This window comes from Larimichthys crocea, chromosome XII, assembly GCF_000972845.2.
Source record: "Larimichthys crocea isolate SSNF chromosome XII, L_crocea_2.0, whole genome shotgun sequence".
In the NCBI taxonomy this organism is placed as follows: Eukaryota; Metazoa; Chordata; class Actinopteri; family Sciaenidae; genus Larimichthys; species Larimichthys crocea.
The window spans coordinates 31605006-31626642 of NC_040022.1; the positions used below are offsets into that span (position 1 = coordinate 31605006).

Consider the following 21637-nt stretch of genomic DNA (forward strand, 5'->3'; position numbering starts at 1 on the left):
ACCCGTCGCTCTGAGCTCACCGCCAAGCTGACGAACTGAGCTAACAGCAGCTACAGCTGTCAGCAGTTTACTTCACTGTCCATCATAAACTCTGTAAATCACAGAGAGTTGAGGCGGAGCAGCCGGAGGACATCAGAGGGAAAACCAGAAAACATTTCCTCCATAAAATATGATCCAGTGTCACCAGAATCAGTGAGTACATTGTTAGTTTTTGAGGCCCGGTCCAAAAGAACTCTTTGTGTTTTCAGTCCAGATCTGATGACTTCAAACCTTCTGCTCCTAGTTTAAAGGCTGATGATGGTGATTATTATAACAGCATTATGAAGACTGAGCAGGTCCAACACAAAAGTCAGTGCAGCAGGACGGAGTTAACAAAGTCTAATGTAATTACAGCCCGAGACAAGACACTGTGGACACTGTGGACACTGTGGACGCTGTGGACACTGTGGACACTGTGGACGTGTCTCGTTGTTTCTGTCATCAATGGAGGCAGCGTCAGGGAGCTGAAGTGGAGATAAGACGGAGAGCCGAGAGAACAAAGAGTCAGTGTTCAGACCGACAGGCAGAGATGAAAGCTCTCTGCAACAACAACAACAACACAGCAACCACAGCAACACAGCAACACAGCAACGCAACAACACAACACAGCAACACAACAACACAGCAACACAACAACACAGCAACACAGAAACACAACACAGCAACACAGCAACGCAACAACACAGCAACACAACAACACAGCAACACAGCAACACAGAAACACAACACAGCAACACAACAACACAACACAGCAACGCAGCAACACAACACAGCAACACAACACAGCAACGCAACAACACAGCAACCACAGCAACACAACACAGCAACGCAACACAACACAGCAACACAACAACACAGCAACCCAACACAGCAACACAACAACACAACAACACAGCAACCACAGCAACACAACACAGCAACACAACAACACAGCAACCACAGCAACACAACATAGCAACGCAACACAGCAACACAACAACACAGCAACCACAGCAACACAACACAGCTACTCAGCACAGCAACACAACACAGCAACGCAGCAACAGAGCAACACAGCAACGCAACACAGCAACACAACACAGCAACACAACACAGCAACACAGCAACCACAGCAACACAACATAGCAACGCAACACAGCAACCACAGCAACCACAGAAACACAACACAGCAACGCAACACAGCAACGCAACACAGCAACACAGCAACCACAGCAACACAGCAACACAACACAGCAACGCAACACAGCAACACAGCAACACAACACAGCAACCACCAGAAGCTAACTGTAAGCTGACGCCACATCAGATTACAGCTACACTCTGTTTGTTTTGTTCTGGTTTCATGTCAACAGACAAATCACCTGAAAACAAACTAATTAAAACAAGCCAATTAAAACAAGCCAATTAAAACAAGCCAATTAAAACGAGCTAATTAAGCAGCAGCCATGTTGGAGTAATGCTGGGATTGGCAGATGCAGACACTCAGAGATGTGTTGTCAGGATGACGTGGTCATCACTGGTTTAAAGCATGGTTAGTCTTCCCATGATGCCTCTGTGCTCTGTCAGCTCTGCACAAACAGCTGATCTCACGTGGCGGCTCTTCCTCTTCAGTGTTTGCTCAGGTTGTTCACTAAATTCTCGTCACGTCAGGAGATCTGATCCTTCCTCCGCGCTCCGTTACAGCTAAAATGGTTTTTAGGACGGCAGCTCAGTGTAACGTTACATCAGATACATTTACAGGAAACGCTCTCAGAGGTTATGGAGGCCGGAGTGACTCCGTCTGATCTCATTTTCAAAATGTCTGGAAGCTTCTGTTTGATTTTGACAATAATTCTGCATCTTATCTAGATTTTATTTATTTTATAATTTTGATTCAGTATTTTATAACCTAGATTAGGCATCACAGCCCTAATGAAGAATATCATAATCTATATTTAATATCTCTTAATCTTGATTTACTATCTTGAATCTTCAGTTTAGTACCTTGAATCTTCAGTTTAGTAACTTGAATCTTGACTGAAGTACCTTGAATCTTCAGTTCAGTACCTTGACTCTTCAGTTTAGTACCTTGAATCTCCAGTTTAGTACCTTGAATCTTCAGTTCAGTACCTTGAATCTTCAGTTCAGTACCTTGAATCTTGACTGAAGTACCTTGAATCTTCAGTTTAGTACCTTGAATCTTCAGTTCAGTACCTTGAGTCTTGATTTAAAATCTAAAACTTTGAACTCTTTATCTGATCATTTTGCCATAGTATTTATATGTTCATCATTCCTAACATTTCATCCACTCATTGATAATCATAATATTTCTGATGCTGTTGTGTTGATTCATTCTCTAGCAGAAATAAAACGTTGTTGCCTGAAAGTGAAGCGTTGCACATGATGACCTCATGTAGGACAAACATATTTGACCAATTTAGGACAGCAGAACAAACCAGCCTTGGTTTCAGTTTATCATCCTGCTGACTCATAAAATGATTTAATGACTCCGCATTCAGCACTGCAGCACTGAGCGCTTTGTTTCAGCGAGTCGGCACTTTGGCGTTGAGATTATTTTGGTGTTTCATGGCTCAGGAATTCGGAGGCAGAGGAGTGGACCAGTGTTTGGGCTGAACGGATGCCATTCCAGTGTGCGAGCGTGAGGGAGGGCTGCTGTGGGATTAAGAACCAGGCTGGCAGACGCTTTCATACAGGCCGGCCTGCTGCCTTCCTCTGTCTGACCTCCAATGATGCCACCAGTTGTCACTGCAGTGACTCATCAGTGAGAGGACGGTGGCGTCTGTCTGCGTCCAGGCTGGAGTTGACTGATGGGACCAGAAGGACCCTGCAGACTGAAGACAGTCACTTCAGTCAGAACCAGGTTCAGGAGGTGTAGCCTCTCTGAGCTAAAGCTGTTAGCAGCTATCTCTAAAGAAAAGAAATGATGATGTGGCTAATTTAAAAGGAGCTCCACAGTTAGCAGACGTCCATAAATAACACTGCACAGGGAGCTTGTTAAGGCTAATTAAAGCTGACACCATATAAACAGGCTGTAGAAGCTAACAGAAGCTAATGCTTGTGGACGTGAGGAACCCTAACAAACATGTTTTTCATGCTCTCACTAATGTGTTTCACGTTTTCAGGTGGTTCACAGGACTGATAAAGATTTGACTTGCAGTGAAGCTCAAACACTGAGTCACAGAGGCTGACGGCAGACCTGCTGTGCAACCTCAGCACTTCACAAAAGACACAGACAGGTGCATCTGTACGGACGAGCAGGGAGGTCGCCCACTGAAACATATACGTCCACAGTGTGTGTGTGTGTGTGTGTGTGTGTGGGTGTGTGTGTGTGTGTGTGTGTGTGTGGACTGTCAGGACACTGAAGAGGCTTTAATTTGTCCTGGTGTCAGCAGCAGGCGGCCGCTGATCCTCAACAAGGAGCTGCATCTGACAGAAGTCACTTAGGCTGTCAGAGGTCAGCCGACCAATCAGCAGTCAGCACAGAGTGTTTGATACGTCTGCTGTCCAAGCTCGGATACTTCTGTGTACACTTATATGTAGTACACTGTGTAGTACACTGGGTACTCAACGCAATTATTTGCTGAATTGTAACCATGCATTAGCATTAGCTCCACCATCAGTTTAGTATCTTGAATCTTGAGTTTAGTATCTTGAATCTTGAGTTTAGTACCTTGAATCTTGATTTTAGAGTCGCAAATCTTCAGTTTAGTACCTTGAATCTTCAGTTTAGTATTTTTAATCTTGATTTAGTACTTTGAATCATCAGTTTAGTACCTTGAATCTTGATTCAGTACTTTGAATCATCAGTTTAGTACCTTGAATCTTGATTCAGTACATTGAATCATCAGTTTAGTACTTTGAATCTAGATTCAGTACTTTGAATCGTCAGTTTAGTACCTTGAATCTTGATTCAGTATATTGAATCTTCAGTTTATTACCTTGAATCTTGATTTAGTACCTTAAATCTTGAGTTTAGTACCTTGAATCTTAATTTTTTACCTTAATTTAATACACTGTGTAGCTGAACGTTTTGATAACAACCTCATAAATATGTTTTTGTTTTTAATAATTGTGACTCAGAGATGTCATGATGAGTTTTACACTGTAAAAATAAACTCGTCAGGTACAAACTGTTTCTAAATACAATCCATCTGCAGTAAACTGATATCGTCATATCCTGATAACCCGTCTGGTTTCTCACTCTGAAGAGGAAATATTAAATTAATCTGCGTTTGCACAAACGTTTGAACACGACAACACGATGCGAAGAAACATCCTGTGTGTGTTTGAATAACTCATTTCAGAAACAACACACCACTCTTAAAGACTGTTTACATATGACTGTGCACACACACATATCTTGATATTTATTATACTTCACCTTTTGTCTCCGCAGGCTGTCCGAGCACCAGAACCAGTAAAAGAACCAGAACCTGTAAAGGAGGCAGAACCAGTAAAAGAACCAGAACCTGTTAAAGAACCAGAACCTGTAAAGGAGGCAGAACCTGTCCCAGAACCAGTAAAAGTACCAGAACCTGTCCCTGAACCAGCAAAAGAACCAGAACCTGTTCCAGAACCAGTCACAGTAACAGAGACTGTACCAGAACCAGCTGCAGCACAAGAAGTAGCTGCAATACCAGAACCTATCCCAGAGCCAGAGCCTGTACCAGAACCAGTATCAGTACCTGAATCTGTCCCAGAACCACCTGCAGTCCCAGAACCAGTATTGGAAGCCGAACCTGTCCCAGAACCAGTATCAGTGCTTGAACCTGTCCCAGAACCAGTATCTGTACCTGAACCTGTCCCAGAACCAGTGACAGTTCCTGAACCTGTCCCAGAACCAGTATCTGTACCTGAACCTGTCCCAGAACCAGCATCAGAGCCTGAACTTGTCCCAGAACCAGTGACAGTTCCTGAACCTATCCCAGAACCAGTGTCAGTTCCCGAACCTGTCCCAGAAGCTGATCCAGAACCTGTGGTCGAGTCTGAACCGGTACCTGAAGCAGTGGAGCAGGCTGTGGCTAAACCTGAACCTGTGGTGGAGTCCATACCTGAGCTGATCCCTGGATCTACTGAAGACCGCCTGCCGACCCCTGAACCCGTTGTAGAGGCACCATCTGAGCCTGAACCAGAACCTGAACCAGAGACTGTCCTGAACAATGGTAAGACTGCTGTTACTTTGTTTAGGGTCCAGAGAGGTTTGTGTTTTTATCAACAGGTATGCAGCTCAGGTTTTTACAGAGTATGTGTTAAGCCCCGCCCACTTTTGGACTGCACAGAAAATGGGCGGGGCTTGTGATTGGGCCACAATTAGACCACTGGGCAAGACTCAGTAAAGTTTGGTTGCATTATCAGCAATAGATGAGTTAACATGTAGCATATCTATGTGGATCTATGGGAAGTAGATCCAGTATAAATCTGTGAATAATATCTGTGTTAATATGTACAGATGCACATCACAGTGCTTCTTGTAGCAGGCCGGTGTCGGCGGCTGATAAGTCGCGAACAGAGTCGATGCAGTACAGACAGGTGTGAATGATTGTTTTAGACTTTAAAGACATATTAAATATATATAAGAAATAAAGATATATAAATATACAGTAATCTGTTAAACACATCGAGGATGAGTCAACAGCTGCTATTCAAACAGGAAACACAGTCACATAACCGGTCTTTACCAGGTGTTTACTTCCTGTCTCCTCCGCTGACAGGAGTGTATTGTGTGTGTGTGTGTGTGTGTGTGCGTGTGTGTGTGTGTAGAGGTGGAGCAGCCATCTGCTTCAGCAGGATGATACTTAATCTTGAACAGTCAGTTAAACTCTTGGCAGCTCTGAACAACAGCCGCTGTCCAACACTGACAATCTGCTTTATGTGCGAGCAACCTGCAACGCAACAGGTGTGTGTGTGTGTGTGTGTGTGTGTGTGTGTGTGTGTGTGTGTGTGTGACACAAAGTTAGGTCAGTGGATTCATGTGGATATTAATGAGTCTTAATCTGTGCTAATAAATCAGAATATTGTAAATGATTAATCTGAATCTGTGAATTAAAGTTATCAGACCTGTGTGTGACAGTGTGTGTGTGACAGTGTGTGTGTGTGACAGTGTGTGTGTGTGACAGTGTGTGTGTGACTGTGTGTGTGTTTGACTGTGTGTGTGTGTGTGTGTTGACAGTTGATGGCATGGCGGACGCTCAGCTGTTTGTATCTGTGTGTGTGCAGACGTGGCTGCAGCTGAAGATAAAGTGAAGTTCACTCCGGGGAAGAAACAGAGCAAGTTTGAGACGCTGATGACCAAGGAGGAGATCGAGGAGGAGCAGAGGTCAGTTCACACTCTCCCATGGCCTCCACCCTCAGCCTTCACGGTGGAGGTGGAGGTGGTGGTGGAGGTGGTGGTGGTGGAGGTGGTGGTGTTGGTGGTGGTGGTGGTGGTGGTGGGCCTCAGCATGACCTCTGACATGTTGTCTGCATGCTAACACACAAACACACTTCCTGCTCTCTGCTCTGTTTGATTTGGTTTCATCAGCTGACGGAGCTCATGGGTAGTTTGACTACATTTCCCAGAGTGCTTTTCTTCTCTTAACGCCACAACAGTTAGCTGAGCCAGTTCATTCGTGGACGTTTGGCTCCTTTTATGTTCAGGCCTCCACACTGCAATAAAGATTAACAACATGCAGTTTACATACGTCCATGAAAGGAGCAGTGACAGCGTGGTTTATGCTTTATGATGCTACATTTGGTTTTATTTTTATGTGCATGACAGATAATAACAAGTTGGATCAATGAGAGCTGTGTCTTCATGTTTGGACGGCAGAGTTCAAACTGAAGCACAAGATTGTTGATCAAGTCCCAGAGACTCTGAAAAGACTGAAAATCATCTTCAGGTTCGAAAGACTTCGACCTGTAAGACCTCAAAACAAAGTCTCCGTGACGTCCCCTCAGACTGTCGAAAACCTGGACGTAGACTCCGTGACGTCCCCGCAGACTGTCTAAAACCTGGACGTAGTCTCCGTGACGTCCCCGCAGACTGTCTGGTGTAGGATTTCTGAAGAGCTGCGACCCTTCGCTGTCCTGACAGGAAAGAAGCGTGTTGATGTGTCTGACGGTCACATGATGGTCTCAGGACACGCGTGTTGTGTAGCTGCAGTTATCTCCAGGTCACTGAGTCGGCTGCAGGTTTTAAATCTGTTTTTCTCTCGTCAGTAATCGATTGGTCCTCGTCTCCGCTCTGCATTCATGAGTGGAATGACACACCTCTCGTCGAGCGAGGCGCTGTGTCTGATCGTGAATCTTCTTTTCTATTTCTGCTCAGCGTGGGGAGTGAGTGTCTACAGCTCGTCTGATTGGACGCTCATTTTTTTAATGTTCTTGTGGCTTGGCAGCGCGCTTCATTCTGTTTCTGTTTAAAGAGAAAAAGTGTCTGTCCAGTTTGTTTCCCTCCTCATCTCAGGCTGACTTCAGGCTGCAGCAGAGACGCTGAACCGACTCCAGCTTCCTCATGCCAGCTCCCGTCACGGCGCTCCTGTAAACCCAGCTCAGCTCATGAACCACAGTCAGGCTCAGCTTAGCTCGTGGAGTTGCTTTGTTGTCATGGAGACGTGACATCGATCCAGTCCTGATCTCACCGCGAGGCTCGTCCACCAACGGCCAAAGACCAAAACTTCTAGCTCCGACTCACAAAGCGACCAATCAGAACCTGACACAGCTGGCACGACATTTTAAATCAAGTTTATTGGTGGATAAAAAAAAAACACACAAACCAAAATGTAACGGGACGTTTGTGAGACTGTTCGACCAAAGTCTGAACACTTTGTGCAGGACGGCAGTTTATTAACGGAACGTTTTGGATCTCAGCAACACAACATGTTGAGTGAAAGTTCGGACTTTGCTTCAGTCGTCATCACGTGAAGAGTCTCCGTGACAAACTGATTCACTTTCCTTTGATTCGTCCTGACAGAAATCAATAAGTTTTATTGATTTATTGGTCACACGGTCTGTTCCACAGGCCCTGAAGTTATTTTAACTTGAACTCATCGTGCAGTGAAAGTTATTATCCTGTTCTCACGACTTTAAAGGTCCCATGTCGTACTCAGACGCTGTGCTAAACGAGACTGCTGGAACATTGTGATGTCACAACTATACAGTCCCCGCCCTTGGCCACACCCCCAGCATCACTCCGAAATATTCAGCCAATCAGAAGAGATTAATATTAATAATCGTTAATATTAACGAGACAAAACAAAACATGTTTTTGCAGACAGACGGAGGAGACGTGAAACTACAAAATAAAACAGGAAGCGTGTCACATACGGGACCTTTAAGTTATTTAAGTACTACACAGCTTGTGTGAACACGAGATAATAACTGGTGGCACATGCATGATTAAAATATAATATCATTTTAAATAAGCTTTAACAGAAAACTTCATTATATTTATATTAACATGTATCAGTTTGTAGTGTCTCTGCATATGACTGGACTGAGGTTGGTGGAGTTGTTTGTGTCTGACTGCCTCCACCTTTATCTTTTCAGGATAGAGCTTACGTCTGATTTTACTTCTCTATAATCCGCCGAGCACACACACACACAGTGTGTTAGGAAGGACATGGTAAGGTCACGTTTCTATTAAATAATAACCTCAACCCGACACCAGAGAGCGGATAGACTGATGATGTCCAAACGTTGTTTTTACTAATTATATCATCAGTATATATTTATATTTAAAATATTTCAAACATAATCATGATCGTGAATCACAGTTTGTTCAGTTCAGTTTGAGTTTTTTAGTTTTTAGGCCCGACACAGATGATGTGAAATAACTCAGACTGGACAGAAACAAACTGACTGAATGTTCCACTCAGCAGCGGGTTCGAGTTCATCGTGGAGGACAAATGTTCCCGTTAAATTACGTCCACGAAAGGCTGACGGGCTCAGATTGTTAATTTAAGTGTCTGATAACATTTTAGAAAGAATCCTACAGCACCGTTATTATTATTATTAAAGCTGCATCGATTCATGAGTTTTGATTTTTGCTACTCGAGGGCAACAAAAACAAAAACACGTCTGAATAATGAAAACTGTTATAATATTATTATTATTATTATTATTATATTATTATTATTATTATTATAATGATACTAATATTTAATAATTTCTCATCATTTTCAGCCACAGCCGGTTTAACTTAATGGACGGGAAACTGTTTTCGAGTTTTTATTTAAGAATCTTACATTTCTTAAATGATAAAATTTTTTACTTCAAAACTAAAAAGTGAAACTTTTTACCCGATCAGTTAAAAAATTTTTTTTTTTTTTTTTTTTTTTTTTTTTTTTTTTTTTTTTTTTTTTTTTTTTTTTTTTACTAAAATAAAATCACCATTTCATCAGTTTTCTCTGTTCAATAATAAAACAAGTTGCAGCTGGATTTCTCACTGAGACTCATCATCTTGATTCAGTACAAACTATATTATTTTAATGAAGTCCATAAGAAGACGAGTCTGTCTAAAGAAGCTGTCCTCTATTAAAGTCTCATTGAAGCAGCTGGGACGTCCATCTGTCCCCCCAGATTCTGTTCTTAACACTGACACCACTGTGTCTTCAGTGTCTTATGGTATTTTAGATTTTGTCATTTCCTGATACAGAAAAACTTTCGAGGTTCTAAGCCCAGCGTTCGCTGTGTTCTGATCTGTTAGAGTGGGCGAGCACTGTGCTGTGTTCAGAGGTTTCTGGTTGCTGAGAGTGTGGTGTGCGGTGTTTTCTAGAGTTTCGTTTGGTGTTTGTTTTCCGGGGGGGGATGTTCTGTGGGGTGGTTGGTTCGAGGATGTTGGTATTGTGTTTGGGGTTGTTGTTTTGGGGTTGTTGGCTTGGGTTTGGGGTGGGGGTGGGGGGGGGGTGTCGAGGAGGGTGGTTCGGGGGTTGTTGGGTGTGTTGTTTTGGTTGTGTTTGTTTTTATGTTGTTTGTTCGGTGTGGGGTGGTTGTGTGCATGTATGTGTTGTGCTTTTGGTTTTGCATGAGTGGTCGTGCTGTGGTTTCAGATTGTTTGTATTGTGTGGTCTATTTTTGTATGTTTTTTTTTTTTGTGTGTTTTTGCCTATTGATGGTTTCTTTTGGTTTGTGTCAGTATTGGTTTTGTTTTGTTCTGTTTCGGTCTTGTCGGTGTAGTATCGCTTTGTATGCTTTTAGCTTCCTCTTCTTTTTCTTTTTTTGGTTTATCATATCCTGTTATTGATTCCTTTTTTTTTTTTTTTTTTTATTTGTTGCTGTTTTTTTTTTTTTTGTTTTTTTTTTTGTTCTATGTTCGCTTTTTTCGTTCCATTTTTTCAGTTCTTTCTTTTTTTTGTTGTTGTGCTTTTTGCTTCCTTTATTGATTTCTCTATTTTTCCCGTCCCTGTGTTGTTTTTGTTTGTTCGGATATGTTAATTCCTTCATTTTGATGTTGTTTTCTTTTTCTTCGTTTTGTGTTCTGTTTTTTTTTATGTATTTGTTTTGATTTCGTTTTGAGATATTTCGTCTGTCGTTATTTTTGTTTCTTTTTGGTTGCTTGTATACCGTAGGCTTGTAAACCTGTTCAGATCAGTTTTTTACTGGGTTATCGTTCATGATTTGTGGTATTACTGGTTCTTTGGATCGTTCACGGTGTGGTGTTTGTTTTCTGGGCGTGTGCTCACCTGGGTCACAGGTGTGTAAGGCCGTTAGCCGCCATCAGCGCTCGGTGCTCGGCATGTACAGGTGACGCTCCTGGCGTTCGTTTCATCCGCCGAGACGACAGGAAACTGTAGAAAGACAAAAAACACGAGCCCATCCAGTGCTCTGCCGCCTCCTCACTTACAACTCTGTGACCAATCAAAATCACAGGATCGCTCACCTGTATGCGTCACGTAGGAAAACCAAACCCCGGGTGGAGGAATCTGAAGTTTTTCGGGTTCAGGGTTCGGACCAAAGTACTCTGAGGGCCGACCAGACACAAAAAACAAACAGAGCTCTGTAACATTTACTCAAGTTTACTTTACTTCAGTACCAGTTTAAGGAACTTTACTTGAGTTTTTCTACCTGTACTCGATTACATTCTCAGAGTAATTTCATTTATCTGACAGCTTTAGTTTCTTTAGAAAAAAAAAAAACATATGAAGAGTTTAAATCATTTCATACAAGAACAGCCCAATCATCTGTGACGACTCTCAGTGACCCAGGTAACTGGACTTCACCTCTTCAGCTCGACTGACAGGTGGGAAGTCCCAGGTGTACACCTGTGGGTCGTTTAAGGTCACCTGTGGGTCGTTGAGGGTCACCTTGTGGGTCGTTAAGGTCACCTGTGGGTTGTTAAGGTAACCTGGGGTCGTGAGTTCACCTGTGGGGTCGTTAAGGTCACCTGTGCGTCGTTACGGTCCACCCTGTGGGTCGTTAAGGGTAACCTGTGGGTCGTTGAGGTCACCTGTGGTCGTTGAGGTCCACCTGTGGGCGTCGTTGAGGTCCACGTGGTCGTTAAGGTCACCTGGGGTCATTAAGGTAACCTGTGGTCGTGAGGTCACCTGTGGGTCGTAAGTTCACCTGTGGGTCTTGAGGTCCCTGTGGGTCGTTGAGGTCACCTGGGGTCGTTAAGGTTCACCTCCTGGGGTCGTTAGTTAAGGGTCACCTGTGGGTCGTAAGGTCTCACTCCTTGAAAACATCTTCAAGAGACTCATCAAGTTCCAGTTATACTACGGTAACCTTTAATTAATGAAAGTACTGTTTGCATTGACAGAAAAGAAGGATGAACTTCTTGATGCTGGTTTTGAAGGTCATTTGTCATTTGGTCAGATCAGTTTCTGTGACGAGTTTGGACATGAACAAACGTTGTGGAGGTGTCACTGTGGTACTTCTGGGTGTTATGCTGCCATCTACAGGGCCAAGATTCAGCATTACAGGACAGAGTTGGTTTGTTTATCCATTTTTTGTTGATCCCACTTCATAGTAATCAAAATCACATTAAAAACTGCAGAATTCATTAGTTTCATTAGACAAAAACTCACCTGTCGCCTTTGTCTTTACTGAACCGAACAGTCGGCCCTGCAACAGCAGCCGCAGCATCACATAATCTCTGATATCTGATGGGATGACACGTTCATTTTCGATCTGCAGAAGACGAGGAAGTACGAAGCACTTTGCCCTTTATTTCAAACTAAAGCCAAGTCCTGTTGAGATAACTTTGTATTTGGTCGACAAATCACGCAGCCTGACAACAACAAGTCTGGATTAGTTATTAGCTCACCGGACTCTGGGGGGATTTTGGTGAACCCGTCTTTGCGGTAAAACCTGAGGGGCGTGCTTCATGGTGTTGGTTGTGAATCCATAGAAGGAAATCTTCGTCCCTACGTCTTTTTCACAACTTGACTCAATGCTCGTTCACCCTGAAGACCCAAAGACCGTGTTTTTACTGAACATTAGATCAGTTTACTGACTTCCAGCTGATCACAGACATCAAGAGTTACAAACAGGTGTCCAGGTGTTCTTCAGACTCACCTGAAGACAAAGTCTGGCTGTCGATGTTCTTCCCCCTGTCCGGACCCTCGGAGGATGCCTCCGTTTCCAACCACGGCACAGCGCACCCCACTGTCGGTGAGCCGCGCTAAAGAGGCGAGAGCTGTTCAGGATGGCGAGTGTCGATTCCCAACTGGCGGAAGAGAAAGATCGTCAGTTCACTGCTCTCAGCGTTCACGTCTGTTTTTGTAGGACTAAACCTCGGATCCCGAACTTCAGAGAGGCAAACGAGTTTCACTGATTTGATTTTGAAGTTGGATTAAAGTTTGGGACAAACCTTCTCATGTAATGTAACCAACAAACAATGAATGGACCTTTAGAGCCGACCAGAAACCTGGACTTTAGTCTGCTGCAGCCTTCTTCCTCCATGATGAGTTCTATCTGGGGTTCAGGTTTTTACAGGCAAGTCCCGGACCATCCCTTAAATCAGCACATAAATCAGATCCTCTTGGAGGTGCCTGGACGATATATATAGGACCGTCATCAAGTTTTCTGTGTCTGTCCTGGGTTCCTACGACTTGGATTTATCAAGAAACACCTCCAGAACGATGGTCTCCCAAGAGGATACTGAACCATCTCAGCTGGTTCCCTTCCACACAAGCTCGGCCTCATTTCAGCCGCTTTCTATCCACAATTCTCATTCTTTTGGTCGCATACCCCAAAAGCTCATGATCATAAATGATGGTTGGAAAACTCAGAGCTTCGCCCTCCAACTGGACCACAACAGTCAGGTACAACGTCCATATTACTGCTGACGGCACCAACCCACAAACCATCTCACTCAGAAAAGACCCTGGAGATTACTTGAAGTCCTTCACCTGAGGCAGCAGCTCACCTCCCCCCCTCAAAGAAAACCACTGAATAAGACGTTTTTGTTGTCCAACGTTTGACCGTCTACAGTTTATCATTCTCAAACTGTGCTGATGCCCGCACTGTGAAACTATGAACGGTCTCCTCATTTTACTGTCAGCCGTGAATTCCCCTCCCAGCCGTACGGAGGCGCTCGGTTCTTCAGATGTTCCAGGCCGGATTGGTTGAAACTTTCCCGCCCGCTGCAGAACCGACACCGAGAACCTGACACTTCTCTCTGAGGAGACGATCGTTCCTCACGACGTTCCTCAGAGAACACGGCGCTTCAGTTGCAGAACAAACACAGATTTGGAAACAGAGAAAAGCTGAACATTTGTACACCAGTGGAAAAACGAGTCAGTTTGCCTAAAGTGTGCTGGTTTGCAGTTGTGTGTGGTTTGTCCAAACTGGTGGTGTGCCGTACCTCAACAAAAGTCAATGTTGTTTCAAATGTTTTAAAAAATAGAAAACTAGATCAAAAACATGAATGACGTAGGGCTTACGACCACCATGATCTCGACATATTCATATATTATTATTTCATTCTGCATGGGTTTCTTTTTAGTGTGACACCACGCATTCTAAATACGTGTGTCAGGTTTAATCAGAAGTTTAAGAAGAGAAGAAGAAACTCACCGCCTCTTCGTCTTCGGCCTCTGAAAAGATTCTCCAGTCGACAATCATGCACCTGCTGTCAGCTTGACTGACATCCACGACACAAAACATGTTTTCAACGCAGGGATTCAAAAATTCAAGGACATTCCAAACCTTGAAAACAAAAAAAACTAAATTTCACAACCTTAAAGGCGACTTGAAATTTTTAAAAAACATTTCAAGAATTTCAAAGTCTTCCTTCAGGATAAAATGAATCTTTCAAAAGCTTCTTTTCTCTTATAGAGCTATGAAACAACAACAACGTGACACCTGAACACACACTCCTAACCACGTCACACACCTGTGCTGACCGTGGAAGCAGGTGCACACTCACCTGTCGCGCTCAGCTCGCTGTGATTCCTGTATAAGATGGTAAGTCATGAAGAACACATGAAGTCACAAACCGGAGAACGCATTCCTCAGAGGAGGGCGTCCTCTCTATTGTTCCTCTTTAAATCACTCAGGGACTTCTCTTCTTCTTCTTCTTCTTTCTCCGTCTCTTCTTTCATTGTTTCCCTTCAGGTTGTGTTTCAGGTTGATGCAAAACAGGAACGTGGACAAATTTCCGACTTACTCCGCAGTCGTGGCTCAGGACTCCAGGAAGAGGAAAAACCGGTTTTCTGGCAAGAACAACGACGCGTTTGTCCGCTTGTTTCTCGCAACCTGTTCGAGGGGCGGACCTGATGACCCTCAACCTTGTTTTGTGTTCGAACACGATCTACAGAGCTGTGCTCCGCCTCCAATCTGTGATTTACAGAGTTTATGCTGGACAGTGAATTGAAGTAAAACTGCTGACAGCTGTAGCTGCTGTTAGCTCAGATCCGTCCGCTTGGCGGTGAAGCTCAGCGCGCGGGTCCCGCGCTCTGAAGCTCACGCCAAGCTGACGGATGAGTGTTTGTTACCAACAGGCCGTTATGGACGACCAGGAAGAAGAAGAGGACGGTAACCAGGCTTCAGCAGCTCTACGGACATGATGGTCAGCGGAGAACGAGAGTGAAGAGGACGCTGAAGCCTAAGACGAGAATCAATCGTCACAATCAGATGTTTCATATTGATTTTTATGTCATGAACAAGTCGTTACAGCTGACGGATCACTACGTAAAAACACGCAATTCATTAAACATAGAAAAAAACACTACATTACCCCGAATGCAGCACTCATTAGTCTCATTCTATACGGGGTGTGGCACGTGAGAGCCAAAAGAAGAAGTTTAACTGTTGTGAGAATAAAGTCGTTATTAAGAATCTTGAAATTAGATTCTATTTTTTATAAAATAAAACACTCTAAATAAACATGAAGTTAAATTAAAATGAATTATTAAATATGCGCTGAGCCGACAGGGCTGCACAACCTGTGCACAGTATTTCCAGGTTTTAATTGATCCCACGTGAATTAATTATGATTAATTAAAAACATTTTATCTAACACTGATCATGAAACTTAGAACTGACATTTTCTGAGAGCGGACTCGTTAAGAGTTCTGAACACCACGAAGGAAGAAAAAAATTAAACTTTAAATCTTTTCTTTTTTTTTTACATTCAAAGTTTTTGTGAGTCAGTGTGCCGTTGGTAAAACGCAAGCAGGACGGATGGATGTCGAGCGGGGAGTTACAGCTTCAGTGCTCCTCATCTCTCCCTCCGTCACCTCCCGAGCGCCTCCTGGTTCTCCCTCAGCAGCAGGAAGATGGCTGCGAGCTTGCTTCCTGTGGCCACCCTGGGAAAAAAAAACAAACATCACCACACACACACACACACAACACACAGACCCACACACACACACACACACATACATGGACGTCCTTGCGGCTGTATAGCTTCATGTACACTTCACACCTATATCACAACATTTAGAAGATTTTTTAAATATTTATTATCACGTAATCACTTCCTTTGTATTAAATGTGACGTCAACAGCGTATTGATCATTAATTCAAATATCAATAAACTCAGAATGTCTCACGTGTAATGTAATGACTCGATTCATCCTGCAGGGGGTGCTCATGTACAACATGAAGACTTCTTGGATCATGAAGAGAAGCTGTCATTGAGAACTACTGTCCAGTTCTTTCGACAGTCCTGCGGGGACGTCACTGAGGATCCGTGTTCCAGGTTTTATTTAGACAGTCTGCAGGGACCCGTCAGACGGACTACGTCCAGGTTTTAACAGTCCTGGTGGGACGTCCCGGAGACTACGTCCAGGTTTTTAGACAGTCGCGGGGACGGTTCACGAGGACTACTGTCCAGGTTTATGTGCTCAGGACGTCCGTTTGTCTGCGGGGACGTCACGGCGATACGTCCAGGTTTTAGGCAGTCCCGGAGTCATGTGGCTCCTGTTAGGACCCGGGACTCACGGAGACCTACGTCCAGGTTTTTAGACAAGTCTTTAGTCTTGGATCCTGTTTTTTTTTAACGTGAATCCTTTGAAATATATCAGGAGAGAAGGAGTTTGACACCAAAACACAAAACAAATCGTTGTCGTCGCGGTTCACCACTTTTATTTCATTTAACATTTAAAACCAACACAAGAAGTGAAAACCTCGAACCGTGACGGACCACGTTTTAACTTCTGCGGTTCATTAAGTCGGACTTGTATCTTAAAGTTAGGTTACGGTTTTAAACCTCAAGACTAGACTAAACTCAGGCCTAAAAACTTAAATCCACAGTTAATAGTTTTTAAGAAAATAATACACCATCGTCTCGTCATCTCGTGTTCGGGAATAAAAGCGACCTGAAGGCACTTTTGTTGGATGGAAAGCCGTTTGTTTCACAAGCAGCTTAAAACTGAAAAAGAGGTGAAATCAAAGAAAGAGTTGAACTTCAGACCAAAACTGCTAGATCGCTTCTTCATCTCCGTTTTATCGTCTTCACGCGTCGGCTGGAGAACACAAAGACGTCTCTCATGGATCATTCAGGAACTCTGAAACAAGGCGGGACAAAGACAGCTTTCAGGTTTTTGAAACCATTAATCTAACAAATGTGGATTTTAAATTGTTTTCTTCGTTTAAATTGATTGTTTCGGGCACAAGTTTTTTAATTATTCAACAGATCAAACCACACGTTTAACGAAACTGTGATATTTACATTTTTTCTGCTCTACATGTTTTTTCCCACTCAAAAAAAAGAAAACACGATGAAGTTAAAAGATTTCTTTGACTTAAAGCATTTTCGTCACATTTCTATAAATATTCCTAATATCGTGAAAATGAACGCGAGAAATCTTTTATTCCAACAAACATTATAAAACACAGCAGCCGTTCACCCTCCCCCCCCCCCCCCCCCCCCCCCCCCCCCCCCCCCCCCCCCCCCCCCCCCTCGAGTTGTTCCTCCGAACCACGAAGGATTTGTGGCTTTATCGATTTTATTAATATTTGGATCTTGTGATTCAAACGACCGCAGATGTAAAATGACGAAACGTTAATAATTCAAAGCTGACGTGTTACCGCTTAACGTAACTTTTACGTCGTCTGAACCCACAAAAGCACACTTTATTGATAACAATACAAAATTATGTCAGCGAAATATTTTGTTCGTATCGAAATTTTTGCAGATTTGTGGTTAAAAACATTAAAAAATTATTAATAACAGCCAAAGAAATTAAATACTTCTTTTGTAACCTTAAAGAAGATGACACTGCAGATATCGCCATTGAAACTACTCCTGTTGGTTACTGATTAAATTAGGATAATAATTTTTTATTGGCATGTTTAATATTTAAATTGCAAAATGAGGCATATCTAATGTAATTAGGTGGAAATCGCAGAAAAATATACCATAAAGTTTCGTGTAACAATGTTGAAACACTCTGCAAATCAAAAATATGAATCTAAATCCTGAAAGTGACAGATAATAAGTGTGAACATCGTTAGAGTTGAACCTCGTTAGAGTGTGAACATCGTTAGTGTTGAACATCGTTAGTGTGAACATCTTACCGTGAACATCTTTAGTGTGAAACATCGTTACCTTGAACATCGTTAGTGTGAAACATCGTTACCGTGAACATCGTTAGTGTAACACATCGTTACCCGTGAACATCTTTACGTGAACCTCGTTAGAGGAACATCGTTTTTAGAGTGAACATCGTACGTGAACATCGTTACCGTGAACATCGTTAGATGTGAACATCGTTACCGTGAAACATCGTTAGATGTGAACATCGTTAGTTTGAAACATCAGTTCCCGTGAAATCGTTAGTGTGAACATCGTTAGCGGCAGGCAATCACCGTAGTTTTGGGTTGTTAGCAGGTAGCATGCAGGGTTAGCAGGTTGACAGCACAGCTGGACAGAAAGCTGGAATAAAATAAATGAGTGAAAGAAGCGAGCGCCCGGTGAACCAGAACCAGAACCCGAACCAAAGGCATCAGAACAGGGAACCCCTGCAGAGCGCTGCACACCACAGTCGGGTGGCGGGTCCGTGCAAAAAAACGAGTCCTTTAAAAACTGATTTTATTGAACAAACCTAGATCAAAGTTTCTCTTTGTATAAATTGTGACGTCACAGAATATTGATTCATCATTCATCAATAACTTCAAAATTGTTCCCAGGTTGGTCACGGCTGGATCTGTCCCTGCAGAGGGCGCTTCATGTGCACAGGAACAGGAAGGAAATGATTGATGTTATTGTTTTTGAGTGTCACGGAGTATAACCTTTATGCATTTATTCTTTGCCTTTTATTTTGAAAGCGCTGTAAAAAATCTAATTACTCTCATTCAACCGTGTTGTTTTTCTGCAAACCTTGCCGAGAAAAAAACAGTTCAGGAGTTCTAAAGAACTCTAATTATTTAAAAATGAACGTGGAGTTCTGACTCTGATAGGACTCACGTGGCTCGAGGCTGATTGAAGTAAATCAGGAGTCCTCCACCCGTCACATTAAACTGAAGTCTTCAGGGCGTTTACTTCAAGTACTACCACCACAAATGACTCTTTGTACTTTCATTGCCTTATTTGAAAAACTTTAGTTTACTTTACAAATAAGAATTAATGAATTTTTGTAGATAAATTACCAGCTGTGTATGAAGTCACTGAAAGCAGCTTCATCTCCACTGGGTTGCAAAGGGGTCATGGCAAACTTTCTGGAAACTTTCCATGGGAAGTTAAAGGCTTGGGAATTTTGGGAATATTCCCCAAATGGAAAACTCCATGGGAATCTGGGAAAATTTAGTCACAGATTATGCTAAAAAATATTTACTGTTAAGGACCAACCTTGAGTTCTGTAAATTGTTTATTGACGTTTATTTCCATAAATTCCCAGAAATTTTGCAACCTCCCTTGACATTAAGGTTTTATGAATCTGTGGGTCTGGTTGGTGGTTAGGTTCATTTTGTTCTGGTTCTATAGTGTGTCATCTACTTTAAAGTGCTAAGCATCAACCTCCGAGTCTGTGACCTGAAACATCAACCTGCAGTTCCTCTAACGGTCCACCTGAGGCTGGGCTCCAGAAGTGAGTCAGGTCTCCCTAAGTCCCCATGTCCAAATGTCAAATTTCACAGCAGAAAATACACATGTTTTACAGCTGGTACAAAAAACAGTTTTGTCTCTGTAGCTATATTTCCCCGTTCATGACAAAAACTGTACTGAGGGTGAATTTATATACAACTCCCAACCTGTTCATTATATTAAGGCTTCTTAAAGTTCTGCGGTTAAGGTCATGAGACGGCTTTGATGCCAGGTGGGCGTGGTCACAGGCGTCCTTCAGCCCCCGCCCGACTCCACCATCACAGATTTTGCGCTTACAAAAACTTTATGAATAATATCCGATACAATAGAGAAAAAATACCTGCTACCTTCAGTTCTAGTACACAGTGTATCCAGTGTAGTTTAGTTTTAGTTTCTACTGACATGCGGTTAATAAACTGTCCTCTCTTGTGGACGCTCACTTTAAAGGGTCTTAGTTTTTATACTTTAATGTGACTCTTCTTTGTGGTGTCGGTTTATCGTGTGAAACACTGAGTGTGTTCATGAAGTCTCTGTCTAACATTTTGTCGTTTTCCTCTACAGCTTCTATCAGGATCCCTTTGTGTTTCATTCTAAAGTTCCTATATGATCCATGTTTCCTCTTAACGTTTCCTATAGGATCCCGTGTGTTTCCTATTCTAAAGCTTCTATAGTAATCTTTGTGTTTTCTTTAAAGCTTTCCATAGGACTTTCGTGTTCCTCTTAAAGCTTCTATAGGATTCATTGTGTTTCCTCTAACTTAAAGCTTCCTTAGGATCTCTTTGTGTTTCCTCTTAAGCTTCCTTGGTCGCATTGTGTTTCCTCAAAGGCTTCCTCTAGGACCGTTTGTGTTCCTTAAAGCTTTCACTATAGGATCCGTTATGTGTTTCATATTAAAGCTTCCTATGGATCCATGTTTTTCCTCCATAAAGCTCCGCTATGGCATCCCTTTGTGTTTCCTCTTAAAGTTTCCTATAGGATCCTTGTGTTCCTTTTAAAGCTTCCTATATGTTCACTTTGTGTTCCTTTAAAAGCTTCCTATAGGACTACCTTGTGTTTCCTCTAAAGCTTCCTCATAGGGATCCATTTGGTTTCCTCTCTAAAGTTCCTATAGGATCCTCTAGTTTCCTCTTAAGCTTCCTATAGGGATTCCCTTTGTGTTTCCTCTCAAAGCTTCCTACTAGGACCATTTGTGTTCCTTTAAATCTTCTATCGGATCCTGTGTTACTTTTAAAGCTTCCTTAGCATCCTTTGTTGTGTTACTTTAAGCTTCCTATAGGATCCATTGTGTTTCCTCTTAAGCTTCCTATTAGGATCCTTTGTGTTTCCTCTTACAGTCTCCTATAGTGATCCATTTGTTTTCCTCTTAAGTTTTAGCATCGTTGTGTTCATCTTAAAGTAAGCTTATAAGCCTTGTTCCTCTAAAGGATCCGTTGTGTTTCCTCTCAAAGCTTCCTTAGGTCCTTTGGTTTCCTCTTAAGCTTACATCTAGGATCCTTTGTGTTTCCTCTCAAAGCTTCCATAGGATCCATTGTGTTTCCTCTTAACGCTAAGCTTCCTATAGGGATCCTTAGTGTTTCTCTTAAAGTTCCTATAAGATCTCTTTGTGTTTCTCTTATATGGATCCGTGTGTTTCCGTTACGGACGTCTTGTCCCCTCTTAGGACAAACATTCCACACTGGTACGTCCATCGTTGTCTCCTCTTAGTGTGTTTGTTACTGGAAGAAGACGCTTTTCGCTCCGGGACGGGACGAGACGGAATATAATAAGCGACTCCTCCATCCGTACTACAACCTACTGCAGTACCTGCAGAGTACCGTGACTGTCACCATTCACACGATGCTTCCAGGGGAGGCATGAAGAGGTCCGTGAAGGCATCGCTGGGGTGGGGGGGTTAATGACAGGGATTAGACTGAGTTTTAAATTATTCATGTTTAATTCCATGACATACGTACAGTTTATTTTTACTTCAGCTATTGGATTATTAATGCAAAATATAAATCACAAATCAATAAATGATGGATTCTTGTTGAGTACCGCAGTCATTAATGAGCTCCACACTTAACGGTTTTACCGTGGTTATCGTTACAAGTGACCGACGTCTGGTTGTTAAACAATAATAATAATACTCAATAATACTAATGTTAATAATTA

General features: G+C 42.7%; 1 protein-coding gene across 5 annotated transcripts in view; it reads left to right on the top strand.

The window, feature by feature from the left end:
- The window catches only part of si:ch73-366l1.5 (FILIA-N KH-like domain-containing protein), a 33088-nt gene that overhangs the window by 7023 nt on the left and 4428 nt on the right, over positions 1–21637 (top strand). For 2 of the 5 annotated variants that reach the window (XM_027285651.1, XM_027285650.1), the window contains exons 2-4: positions 4436–5201; positions 6256–6355; positions 8566–8641. In XM_027285651.1, the coding sequence (XP_027141452.1) occupies positions 4436–5201; positions 6256–6355; positions 8566–8599 (900 nt within the window). In that variant the 3' untranslated portion in view covers positions 8600–8641. Of the gene's footprint in view, positions 1–4435; positions 5202–6255; positions 6356–8565; positions 8642–8897; positions 9011–21637 lie in introns of those variants that run through there. The other 3 variants (XM_010751790.3, XM_027285654.1, XM_027285653.1) reach the window with 2 other exon arrangements.